The 14181-nt window shown below is 42.1% G+C and overlaps 1 protein-coding gene across 1 annotated transcript; it reads left to right on the forward strand.

Annotated features, from left to right (window-relative positions):
* The first annotated feature begins 2265 nt into the window (after positions 1-2265).
* On the forward strand, positions 2266-3063 carry LOC129821572 (proline-rich protein HaeIII subfamily 1-like). The gene has a single exon (XM_055879229.1). It carries the CDS (start codon positions 2266-2268, stop codon positions 3061-3063), a length of 798 nt encoding a protein of 265 aa, XP_055735204.1.
* Positions 3064-14181: the final 11118 nt, after the last annotated feature.

Genomic DNA, 14181 nt, shown 5'->3' on the forward strand with positions numbered 1-14181 from the left:
CTAATAACAGTAGTAATAACAGCACTAATAACAGTAGTAATAACAGTACTAATAACAGTAGTAATAACAGTACTAATAACAGGTGTAATAACAGTACTAATAACAGTAGTAATAACAGTAGTAATAACAGTATTAATAACAGTACTAATAACAGTACTAATAACAGTAGTAATAACAGTATTAATAACAGTACTAATAACAGGTGTAATAACAGTACTAATAACAGTAGTAATAACAGTACTAATAACAGTAGTAATAACAGTAGTAATAACAGTAGTAATAACAGTACTAATAACAGCGCTAATAACAGTACTAATAACAGTACTAATAACAGTCCTAATAACAGGTGTAATAACAGTAGTAATAACAGTAGTAATAACAGTAGTAATAACAGTAGTAATACCAGTAGTATTAACAGTAACCATAACAGTTGTAATAACAGTCCTAATAACAGTATTAATAACAGTACTAATAACAGTAGTAATAACAGTAGTAATAACAGTACTAATAACAGTACCAATAACAGTATTAATAACAGTACTAATAACAGTAGTAATAACAGTACTAATAACAGTAGTAATAACAGTACTAATAACAGTAGTAATAACAGTAGTAATAACAGTAGTAATAACAGTACTAATAACAGTAGTAATAACAGTAGTAATAACAGTACTAATAACAGTAGTAATAACAGTACTAATAACAGTAGTAATAACAGTACTAATAACAGTATTAATAACAGTATTAATAACAGTACTAATAACAGGTGTAATAACAGTAGTAATAACAGTAGTAATAACAGTACTAATAACAGTATTAATAACAGTACTAATAACAGGTGTAATAACAGTAGTAATAACAGTATTAATAACAGTACTAATAACAGTAGTAATAACAGTAGTAATAACAGTAGTAATAACAGTAGTAATAACAGTATTAATAACAGTACTAATAACAGTAGTAATAACAGTACTAAACAGTACTAATAACAGTAGTAATAACAGTATTAATAACAGTAGTAATAACAGTATTAATAACAGTACTAATAACAGTAGTAATAACAGTAGTAATAACAGTATTAATAACAGTACTAATAACAGGTGTAATAACAGTAGTAATAACAGTAGTAATAACAGTAGTAATAACAGTAGTAATAACAGTACTAATAACAGTACTAATAACAGTATTAATAACAGTACTAATAGCAGTAGTAATAACAGTAGTAATAACAGTAGTAATAACAGTAGTAATAACAGTATTAATAACAGTACTAATAACAGTAGTAATAACAGTACTAAACAGTACTAATAACAGTAGTAATAACAGTATTAATAACAGTAGTAATAACAGTATTAATAACAGTACTAATAACAGTAGTAATAACAGTAGTAATAACAGTAGTAATGACAGTAGTAATAACAGTAGTAATAACAGTATTAATAACAGTAGTAATAACAGTAGTAATAACAGTAGTAATAACAGTAGTAATAACAGTAGTAATAACAGTACCAATAACAGTAGTAATAACAGGTGTAATAACAGTACTACAAGAACAAACAAACAGGATGTAGTAGTACAAGAACCAGAGCCCTGCCACTGATCTTACTGTGCGCTTCGACCGGTGAGCTTCCTGTTTGAAGCTTGCTCTCTCTATGATGTCACTCCAATGAAGTGATGTGATTTTGATCATGTGGTTTCTCTGCAATTACCAATTATTTATGATTTTCTCCTTGTCAGACCAAGAAATAAACACGTCACGATTAACCTGTCGCAGTTTTATATGATGTCCCACTCTTTCTGAATTCAACCTACCTATGTCAAATATGCCTTTTAAGTTTACCTCTCCAAATTATTGATACATTGAGAAATTAAGAAATTGTATTGGCTACACACAGTACATATATTTTACTTGCAGGATGACACAGGGTCTGTAACTTGGAGGTCCTTTTTACAACATAAATATAAATGCAATGAAAATAAGGTATTTGAACATCAAATTGATACTAAAATGCTAATTCGTTTAGATCCAATGTCCCCTTGACTCATGTTCTTGGCTCACACGTTCTTGACTCACACGTTGACAGTTACTCTAGATAGAAACTTTCTTTGTCTAAGATTGTAGTTTGCACATTATTTCCTAACAACACAGGGTCATAGTATTCCACCTAATAGTATTTTAAACTCACTGTATAATAACGTCATAAAAAAAACTTGCAACTATGATGATGACATCACCAAGAAGTTTATTGCCACTAGGAAGCCCCAATGGAGAAGAGGTACTCTTCAGAAGGGAGCACCAAACAGCCAGAAGGGAGCACCAAACGGACAGAAAGGAGCACCAAACGGCCAGAAGGGAGCACCAAACGGCCAGAAGGGAGCACCAAGCGGCCAGAAGGGAGCACCAAATGGCCAGAAGGGAGCACCAAGCCGCCAGAAGGGAGCACCAAGCGGCCAGAAGGGAGCACCAAGCGGCCAGAAGGGAGCACCAAACGGCCAGAAGGGAGCACCAAGCGGCCAGAAGGGAGCACCAAGCGGCCAGAAGGGAGCACCAAGCGGCCAGAAGGGAGCACCAAGCGGCCAGAAGGGAGCACCAAGCGGCCAGAAGGGAGCACCAAACAGCCAGAAGGGAGCACCAAGCGGCCAAAAGGGAGCACCAAGCCGCCAGAAGGGAGCACCAAACCGCCAGAAGGGAGCACCAAGCCACCAGAAGGGAGCACCAAGCCGCCAGAAGGGAGCACCAAGCCGCCAGAAGGGAGCACCAAGCCGCCAGAAGGGAGCACCAAACAGCCAGAAGGGGGCACCAAGCGGCCAGAAGGGAGCACCAAGCGGCCAGAAGGGAGCACCAAACAGCCAGAAGGGAGCACCAAGCGGCCAAAAGGGAGCACCAAGCCGCCAGAAGAGAGCACCAAACGGCCAGAAGGGAGCACCAAGCCGCCAGAAGGGAGCACCAAGCCACCAGAAGGGAGCACCAAACCGCCAGAAGGGAGCACCAAGCCGCCAGAAGGGAGCACCAAGCCACCAGAAGGGAGCACCAAGCCGCCAGAGGTAAACTGCAGTAGGTAGTGCTATGTGGTGGTCTGGAATCACTTGCAGCTCAATGCAGTCATTAAGTATCACCCCGTAGCACTCACTTCTGTCATCATGAAGTGATGAGAGACTAGTTAATAAACTCTTTGGGCTAGACGTGCCGCTAGCGACCAACCTCGACAACATCCGGTGAAATTGCAGAGCGCGAAATTCAAAATACAAAAATCGTAATATTAAACATTAAATTTAAAATATTAAGTATTAAACACATACAAGTGTCTTACATCGTTTAAAAGCTAAACTTCTTGTTAATCCAGCCGCTTTGTCAGATTTCAAAAAGGCTTTACGGCAAACGCATACCAAGCAATTATCTGAGGACAGCGCCCCGCGTACAAAAACATTAAAAACATTTTCCAAACCAGCAGAGGCGTCACAAAAGTCAGAAATAGCGATAAAATAAATCACTTACCTTTGAAGATCTTTCTCTATTTGCAATCCCAATGGTCCCAGTTACATAACAAATGGTCGTTTTGTTCTATAAAGTCCTTCTTTATATCCCAAAAAAGTTAGTTTAGGTGGCGCGCTTGATTCAGTAACCCACCTGTTCCCCTCGTTCAAAATGCAGACAAAGGAATCCCAAAAGTTACCAATAAACTTCATCCAAACAAGTCAAACAACGTTTCTAATCAATCTTCAGGTACCCTAATATGTAAATAAACGATACAATTTAAGACGGAGAATAGTGTGTTCATTAAGTGCGTGCCCTCATCCACGCGCGCCACAAGACTACAGTCAAAATGAGAGCCACCTTGAAAAACTCTCCATGCAAGATCTCACCTCGTGGGGCATCAATGATCATGAGGAAGGTGAGGGATCAGCCCAGAACTACATGGCAGGACCTGGTCAATGACCTGAAGAGAGCTGGGACCACAGTCTCAAAGAAAACCATTAGTAACACACTACGCCGTCATGGATTAAAATCCTGCAGCGCACGCAAGGTCCCCCTGCTCAAGCCAGCGCATGTCCAGGCCCGTCTGAAGTTTGCCAATGACCATCTGGATGATCCAGAGGAGGAATGGGAGAAGGTCATGTGGTCTGATGAGACAAAAATAGAGCTTTTTGGTCTAAACTCCACTCACCGTGTTTGGAGGAAGAAGAAGGATGAGTACAACCCCAAGAATACCATCCCAACTGTGAAGCATGGAGGTGGAAACATCATTCTTTGGGGATGCTTTTCTGCAAAGGGGACAGGACAACTGCACCGTATTGAGGGGAGGATGGATGGGGCCATGTATCGCGAGATCTTGGCCAACAACCTCCTTCCTTCAGTAAGAGAATTGAAGATGGGTCGTGGCTGGGTCTTCCAGCATGACAACGACCCGAAACACACAGCCAGGGCAACTAAGGAGTGGCTCCGTAAGAAGCATCTCAAGGTCCCGGAGTGGCCTAGCCAGTCTCCAGACCTGAACCCAATAGAAAATCTTTGGAGGGAGCTGAAAGTCTGTATTGCCCAGCGACAGCCCCGAAACCTGAAGGATCTGGAGAAGGTCTGTATGGAGGAGTGGGCCAAACTCAGCAGGGAGTTTGGCCCACTCCTCCATACAGACCTTCTCCAGATCCTTCAGGTTTCGGGGCTGTCGCTGGGCAATACAGACTTTCAGCTCCCTCCAAAGATTTTCTATTGGGTTCAGATCTGGAGACTGGCTAGGCCACTCCGGGACCTTGAGATGCTTCTTACGGAGCCACTCCTTAGTGTGTGCAAACCTGGTCAAGAACTACAGGAAACGTATGATCTCTGTAATTGCAAACAAAGGTTTCTGTATCAAATATTAAGTTCTGCTTTTCTGATGTATCAAGTACTTATGTAATGCAATAAAATGCAAATGAATGACTTAAAAATCATACAATGTGATTTTCTGGATTTTTTACCTATGATAAAAATTACAGACCTCTACATGCTTTGTAAGTAGGAAAACCTGCAAAATCGGCAGTGTATCAAATACTTGTTCTCCTCACTGTGAGTCTCCAGCTTCAGCGATTTTTGCAATTCGTTCCAGTCATTGGCAGCAGAGAACTGGAAGGAAAGGCGGCCAAAGGGGTGTTGGCTTTGGGGATGACCAGTGAGATATACCGGCTGGAGCACGTGCTATGGGTGGGTGTTGTTATTGTGAACAGTGAGCTGAGATAAGGCGGAGCTTTACCTAGCAAAGACTTATAGATGACCTGGAGTGAATGGGTTTGGCGACGAATATGTAGCGAGGGCCAGCCGATTAGCGCATACAGGTTGCAGTGGTGGGTGGTATATGGGGCTTTGGTGACAAAACGGATGGCACTGTGATAGACTGCATCCAATTTGCTGAGTAGAGTGTTGGAGGCTATTTTGTAAATGAGATTGCCGAAGTCGAGGATCGGTAGGATAGTCAGTTTTACGAGCGTATGTTTGGCGGCGTGATTGAAGGAGGCTTTGTTGTGAAATAGGAAGCCGATTCTTGATTTAATTTTGGATTGGAGATGCTTAATGTGAGTCTGGAAGGAGAGTTTACAGTCGAGCCAGACACCTAGGTATTTGTAGTTGTCCACATATTCTAAGTCAGAACCGTCCTGAGTAGTGATGCTAGTCGGGCGGGCGCGGGCAGCGAACGGTTGAAAAACATGCATTTAGTTTTACTAGTGTTTAAGAGCAGTTGGAGGCCAGGGAAGGAGTGTTGTATGGCATTGAAGCTCGTTTGGAGGTTTGTTAACACAGTGTCCAAAGAAGGGCCAGATGTATACAGAAGGGTGTCGTCTGCATAGAGGTGGATCAGGGAGTCACCCGCAGCAAGAGTGACATCGTTGATATATACAGAGAAAAGAGTCGGCCCGAGAATTGAACCCTGTGGTACCACCATAGAGACTGCCAGAAGTCCGGACAACAGGCCATCCGATTTGACACACTGAATTCTGTTTGAGAAGTAGTTGGTGAACCAGGCGAGGCAGTCATTTGCGAAACCAAGGCTGTTGAGTCTGCCGATAAGAATACGATGAGTGACAGAGTCGAAAGCCTTGGCCAGCTCGATGAAGACGGCTGCACATTACAATCTTTTATCGATGGCGATTATGATATCGTTTAGTACCTTGAGCGTGGCTGAGGTGCACCCGTGGCCAGCTCGGAAACCGGATTTTGCACAGCAGAGAAGGTACGGTGGGATTCGAAATGGTCAGTGATCTGTTTGTTAACTTAGCTTTCGAAGACTTTAGAAAGGCAGGGCAGGATTGATATAGGTCTATAACAGTTTGGGTCTAGTGTCACCCCCTTTGAAGATGGGGATGACCGCGACAGCTTTCCAATCTTTAGGAATCTCAGACGATACGAAAGAGAGGTTGAACAGACTAGTAATAGGGGTTAAAACAATGGCAGCGGATAATTTTAGAAAGAGAGGGTCCAGATTGTCTAGCCCAGCTGATTTGTACAGGTCCAGGTTTTGCAACTCTTTCAGAACATCAGCTATCTGGATTTGGGTGAAGGAGAAGCTGGGGAGGCTTGGGTAAGTAGCTGCCGGTGGTGCAGAGCTGCTGGCCGGGGTTGGGGTAGCCAGGAGGAAAGCATGGCCAGCCGTAGAGAAATGCTTATTGAAATTCTCGATTATCGTTGATTTATCGGTGTTGACAGTGTTACCTAGCCTCAGTGCATCTGGGAGGATGTGCTCTTGTACTCCATGGACTTTACAGTGTCCCAAAACTTTTTGGAGTTAGAGCTACAGGATGCAAATTTCTGTTTGAAAAAGCTAAGCTTTGCTTTCCTGACTGACTGCGTGTATTGGTTCCTGACTTCCCTGAACAGTTGCATATCGCGGGGACTATTCGATGCTATTGCAGTCCGCCACAGGATGTTTTGTGCTGGTTGAGGGCAGTCAGGTCTGGAGTGAACCAAGGGCTATATCTGTTCTAAGTTCTACATTGAAAGGGGCATGCTTATTTAAGATGGTGAGGAAATTACTCTTGAAGAACAACCAGGCATCCTCTACTGACGGGATGAGGTCAATATCCTTCCAGGATACCCCGGCCAGGTCGATTAGAAAGGCCTGCTCGCAGAAGTGTTTTAGGGAGCGTTTGACAGTGATGAGGGGTGGTCGTTTGTCCACGGACCCATAGCGGATGCAAGCAATGAGGCAGTGATCGCTGAGATCCTGATTGAAAACAGCAGAGGTGTATTTGCTCAGCTCATGCTCAGCCCCCTCCTGTACTCCCTGTTCACCCATGACTGCATGGCCACGCACACCTCCAACTCAATCATCAAGTTTGCAGACAACACAATAGTAGTAGGCCTGATTACCAACAATGACAGCCTACAGGGAGGAGGTGAGGGCCCTGGCGGAGTGGTGCCAGGAATTAACCTCTCCCTCAACGTCAACAAAACGAAGGAGCTGATCATGGACTTCAGGAAACAGCAGAGGGAGCACACCCCTATCCACATCGACGGGACAGCAGTGGAGAAGGTGGAGAAGGTGGAAAGCTTCAGTACCTCTGCGTACACATCGGCGTACACATCCCTGACAATTGGAAATGGTCCACCCACACAAACAGTGTGGTGTAGTAGGCGCAACGGCGCCTCTTCAACCTTAGGAGGCTGAAGAAATTTGGCTTGGCCCCTAAGACCCTCAGTAACTTTTACAGATGCACAATTAAGAGCATCCTGTGTCGGGCTGTATTTTAATTTAATTTAAATTTAATTTAACCTTTATTTAAGCAGGCAAGTCAGTTAAGAACAAATACTTATTTACAATGACGGCTTACCAAATGGCAAAAGGCCTCCTGCGAGGACAGGGTCTGAAATAAAAAAGAATCAATATAATCAATAAAATACAAATATAGGACAAAACACACATCATGACAAGAGAGACACCCACAACACTACATAAAGAGAGACCTAAGACAATAACATGGCATGGCAGCAACACATGACAACACAGCATGGTAGCAACACAACATGACAACAACATGGTAGCAACACAACATGGTAGCAACTCTACCTTTAACAGCATCTGCACCGCCTGCAACCGCAGGGCTCTCCAGAGGGTGGTACGGTCTGCCCAAAGCATCAACGGGGGCACACTGCCTGCCCTCCAGGACACCTACAGCATCCGATGTCACAGGACGGCCAAAAAGGTCATCAAGGACATCAACCACCCAAGCCACTGCTTGTTCACACTGTTATCATCCAGAAGGTGAGTTCAGTACAGGTGCATCAAAGAGAGACTGAAAAACAACTTCTATCTCAAGGCCATCAGACTGTTAAATAGCCTTCACTAGACGGCTACCACCCGGCTACTCAACTGTTGCCCTAAATACATAGTCATGTATATAGGCCACTTTAATAATGGAACACTAGTCACTAATAATGTTTACATATTGCTTTACTCATCCCCTATGTATATACTGTATTATATTCTACTGTATTTTAGTCAATGTCACTCCAACATTGCTCGTCCTAATATTTATATTTTTCGTAATTCCATTCTTTTACGTTTAGATTTGTGTATTGTTGTGAATTGTTAGATACTACTGCACTGTTGGAGCTAGGAACACAAGCTTTTTGCTACACGCGCATAACATCTGTTAAATATGTTGTATGTGACCAATACATTTTGATTTGATTTGATTTGTAAGTGGTTCCCTTCACTACTCAGCATGAAGCCAGTCATCTCTGTTTTTGTTGGAAACATCATCCGTCATCCATGTCAGTAACTGATATACTTGAGTACTTTCAACTACACTGGCACCTTTGTAATTTTCTGAAAGGATGAAGCACCATGTCACACACTGATCATATTTAAGACACTATAACCTACTAAGCTATTCATATTGTTGTTCTCTCCTAATCAATGACTGGAACGAATTGCAAAAAATCACTGAAGCTGGAGGAGATATCTCCCTCCCCTTAAATCTCCCTCTCTAACTTTAAGCATCAGCTGTCAGAGCAGCTTTTTATTTTTTATTTTACCGTTATTTTACCAGGTAAGTTGACTGAGAACACGTTCTCATTTGCAGCAACGACCTGGGGAATAGTTACAGGGGAGAGGAGGGGGATGAATGAGCCAATTGTAAACTGGGGATTATTAGGTGACCATGATGGTTTGAGGGCCAGATTGGGAATTTAGCCAGGACACCGGGGTTAACACCCCTACTCTTACGATAAGTGCCATGGGATCTTTAATGACCTCAGAGAGTCAGGACACCCGTTTAACATCCCATCCGAAAGACGGCACCCTACACAGGGCAGTGTCCCCAATCACTGCCCTGGGGCATTTTTTAGACCAGAGGAAAGAGTGCCTCCTACTGGCCCTCCAACACCACTTCCAGCAGCATCTGGTCTCCCATCCAGGGCCTGACCAGGACCAACCCTGCTTAGCTTCAGAAGCAAGCCAGTAGTGGTATGCAGGGTGGTAGCTTACCGATGATCACTGTACCTGTACACAGCCCATCTGTAGATAGCACACCCAACTACCTCATCCCCATATTGTTATTTTTTGTTGTTGCTCTTTTGCACCCCAGTATCTCTTCTTGCACATTATCATCTGCACATCTATCACTCCAGTGTTAATGCTAAATTGTAATTATTTTGCCTCTATTTATTGCCTTACCTTCCTAATCTTACTACATTTGCACACACTGTACATAGACTTTTTTTTCTATTGTGTTATTGACTGTACGTTTGTTTATTCCATGTGTAACTCTGTGTTGTTGCTTTATCTTGGCCAGGTCGCAGTTGTAAATGAGAACTTGTTCTCAACTGGCCTACTTGGTTAAATAAAGGTGAAATTAAAAATGTTTAAAAAATTAAAATATTATCATTGCATTTGCATGACACACTATAACTGAACAGTCCACGCAGTTTCAGTGAATGTGCCAAGGATATAATGTTAGTTATTATAGTTGAGACTTGGGTTTTAGTACAAGCATATTTCATTTTTATTTAACTAGACAACCCAGTTAAGAACAAATTCTTGTTTTCAATGACGGCCTAGGAACAGTGGGTTAACTGCCTTGTTCAGGGGCAGAACGACAGATTTTTACCTTGTCAGCTCGGGGATTCGATCTTGCAACCCTTTCGGGTACTCGTCCAACGCTCTAACCACTAGGCTACCTGCCACCCATATAGGCTAATCACAGTGGGAAATAAAGTTTATAAATATGGAGTGGCAAAATGCCTGTAGTTAAATTGACTTTCCAATATAACTAGTCCTAATGATTGTTAATTATTATTTTCCCCCGGACAGAGATGATGCCCATTCCTCCTGAACTAAAAAATCTGTTCAATGGAGACTACATTAATGTTTTAGGTAAACCTTTATTTGAGAGCCTCCAGGTATAATGCATTATGATGATGTTATAAAGCATTGCAAGACTTTTATCATGTAAGCCTATCGTCTAATAGTGATCCTGACTAAATAACAGCATTTTGAGTCTGTTGCAAATGTCCTTCATAGGCATAACATACAGTATAAACCTCATTATACGAGACGATAAATTATCTTGTGTATAACAAGTAATAAAGCATTATACTTGCAGACAGTGTTACCATGATTCCCTCCATATTTAGTTTTGCTACTTTTTAAAAAAGTAATGCAAATCTCACGTATTTAGAATACATTTAACTAATTATCCCTATTATAATGAATTCTAGTTGCATAAACTATCTAATCTAAAACAGAAAATAGTTCAGACTGATGATAAAGAACTTTGGTATTTTATCTCCCCTAGCCTGCAATCTATTCATCATAAGAGACATAGGCTAGGTCTATTTTTGATATATTCGTAGTCAATCTAAGATACACGATTGCCCAATCGACAGAACTTCGAATAAGAGAACTCGTGGCCAACATATCCATTGTTGTAACTCATGTGTTGGATTGGCGGAGGGTCAAGATCGGAAGTAGTTTATTTATGCTAATGAACGAGTTGGGGTTGTAGATATTTACGTTCGACGGCGGGAGCCGCCCTTCATTCACCACATGGTTAAAAGCAGGGTATGTTCGCGCCACTTTCGCAATTTTACTACGATTCACAAAGTCCTGCCGAATCAAAATAGCAGCAAATGCCGATGCGATGTTTGTTAGCTACTGTGCAATTTACAAGTTTGTGGTTTACTTTCGTAGATATGCCTGGAGCAGTGACAGTAAAGGGTAAGTCTGCACAAGTGAGTGAAGATGGTGGATTTCAGAGGCGAGTGTCTTAGTACGCGCATGTTATTAACAAGAAACCTGTTGTTAGCCTTTTCCTGGGATGCAACTTTCGAAGTGAAACCGTGCTTATTCGCGCAGTTTGTTGCCACATATTTACCTAAATGATACCGGGAATATATTCTTTAAAACGACTTTTTAAAAGCAATGTAAGAGGCGCATGGCCACTCTCCTCCATAGTTATTAGAATGAGCGATATTTGAAAAGCGTGCGCTGTTGCCTCTGCAATGCCTCTTGACCAGTGTGGCTAGCTGAAGTGAGCGTTACTTCTGGTAATGTTGTATTTCGTCCATTTTAATTATATTTCCCTAGGCGGGAAATAAAATTAAATGATTTGGTGTACTCTGTCTTCAGTGGTGTGCGTTTTAAGTGTCTCCAGAACAATGCAGTAACACATGGGGAAGTAGCAGGCCGCGCGCCCCTACTGGATTGTAAAGCTACGCTAGCTAAGGATAACTAGAGAGCACTTATCTAACTATATTACTTGGCCAGTAATTCAACTAGTTAGCGGCGGGTGGCTAGCCAAAGAAAATGGTGTTAACGCCGGGCAAAATGTTTCTCGCGTGTGTGTTAAGTGCCCGGCACATGCAGTCGATGACATATCAACAGTGTTGAACAGTATGTGCGGATTTGAAGGCCGGGGGCTAGCTTGCTAACGTTAATGACTGGCGGTTAGGATCTTTGCGTACCACCTTGTTTGATAAATTAGTGTTACCCACATTTGTTTTATTCTCAATGTATGATTTACGACTAACACTAGTGTGCCAAAATTAGAGGAAAGGTGCTCTCACCGCAACAAACTTATTGTGGCATGGGCTAGCCAGCTAACGTGAGCCAGCTACCACATGCTTTGTATGCAGCGTTTTATGTCGTGTGGATTCCTACGAATTTTGCGATATCGTGTGCGCTTGGCCAACTAGTAAGGCATATTTCAAACACCGCAACATACGAAGTGTATTGATTATATTATGGGTTATATTTGTTTGTTTATTTATTACAGCTAACGCTGATTATGGTTGTACATGTTGGTAATGCGGACTCAGCGGCGCCATGTCAGTGCAGAACGTGGGGGAGGGGGATTCGTGAATTATTTGACAACGCATGTGCGGCTCCCACGACGCGGCCGCAAGCTGCGCATTTCATACAATGTTTTAACTTGCCTTGATTTCGTCCAAGGATCTCCACTATTGGTTTAATTGGCAACATGTTTCTAGATTGCGCGTTTGATTTTTGCCGCCTGTATACATTGCTTTGTGTGATGTGTTGCTCTGCAAATATCTGCGTGTAACTAGGTGCACACTTACAAGCAAAATTGATCCAACTAATATTATTGTGACTTTTCGATTTGTCGCAAAGCATGTAATACGAGGTCTTCCTAGCAAAAAAAAATATTTTTTGTATAATGCTACAGGGAATGCAGGTGTAGTTGTAGTTAGTTTCTCAACTAATATGGTAAAGTTGTCAACCATAGGCCCATAGAACTTGCTAAAATAGTCTAGTAGTCTGTCTTTTACAATTAATTGTTTCTCTTCTCTCCTTTTACAGGCACCCATTGGGATGTACACTGGGAATCCAGCGCCCTGTTCAAGTGATTGACCCAGAAACATTCCATCTTGGTTTTGGATATGTGCAAGGATGCTTCACTGGCCCTAAGTCACTGTAGTGTCAAAGTGCTTACAGTGCAGGTAGTCATCTAATATCTACTGCAGTGAAGGCACTTTAAGCACTATAGTGGCACAGTGACTGGTTTCATTGCACACTGATTGTGTGAACCTTAACTGGTGCTTATGCTAAGGTGCATCTAGTGCAGATAGTGAAGTAGACCAGCACCTACTGCCCTACGTGCTCCTTCTGGCATAAGGGCTGGGGACTCGTCTGGTCTATGAAAAGTGTATGATTTATCCTTGCAGATCTCTGCTAGTTTTGCATAGTTGCACTACAAGAGAAATGGAGTTGTGCAAATCTATGCAAAACTGACGGTGGCCTGTGTGTCCATCTGTCCCGGTGACTCTTTTGTTTTATGTATTATTATCGGCTGAGCAGCATGGAGGGCTCTTGGGTGTCCTACACCCTTTCCCACCCACAGCAGCGTTAATGTGTGCACACGGGTTTCAGCAGTATTAAAGTGCTTATAGTGCAGGTAGTTCTATGGCCATCTACTGCAGTGTGAGCACTTGATGTACTTCTAAATGCATGCATCGCCACCGGGGTACAGCAGACGCCGCCAGGGGATGGAGCCACTGGTCTCTGGTTAGTTTTGCTGGTTTGCTTTCAGCTCTTTAATGTACCGCTGTGCAAATCCATGCAAAACTGATCATAGCAGTGATTAATGTAATCCTTTCGTCAGAATAACAATCCCTTTCTGTGCAGGTTGGGCTAGGTAGCAATGCTTTTTACTTGTATGGTATTGCACTTGTCCCGGCCTGTTGAGAACTTGGGGAATTGTCCTGCTGCAGAATACTTTCAGTTGAAAATTAGACAGGGGAACACAATACATACATGTATATTTAAATGTTTCCAATAGATTTGAAGTAATGTCATTTATTTTGAGTGCTATAATTATTAAATTGTTTACACCTCATCTCTCTTCCACTTTTGATATATAGTATCTTGCTTTTGTTGTCGCTGTCTTTCCAGCTGAATAGTGAATTGTCAAAGAACAACGTGTGTAGCATTCTGTGGGTTGAAAGCAAAATATCAAAGGGCACATGTCAGGACACCTACTTCTCAATACTGCAATAGGACATCCTTGAGCTTTTGATTGATATGTATTTTTGGTGAATTTGCAAATTAAATGTCTAATTTCAGGACACTGGGATGACTTTTATTTCTGTGAAATTATAAATGGGTTTTCTCCCACAATGTGATTCTACTGTTAAAATTAATATTTTTCTACTGCGGTTCCTTAATCTGACCCATGGGCGAGTAAAAGCAA

Source organism: Salvelinus fontinalis, chromosome 23 (genome assembly GCF_029448725.1).
Source record: "Salvelinus fontinalis isolate EN_2023a chromosome 23, ASM2944872v1, whole genome shotgun sequence".
Lineage (NCBI taxonomy): Eukaryota > Metazoa > Chordata > Actinopteri > Salmoniformes > Salmonidae > Salvelinus > Salvelinus fontinalis.

Bases quoted from the DNA above. Each gene is read 5' to 3' on its own strand.
- LOC129821572 (XM_055879229.1), top strand. From the start codon at position 2,266: ATGGAGAAGAGGTACTCTTCAGAAGGGAGCACCAAACAGCCAGAAGGG.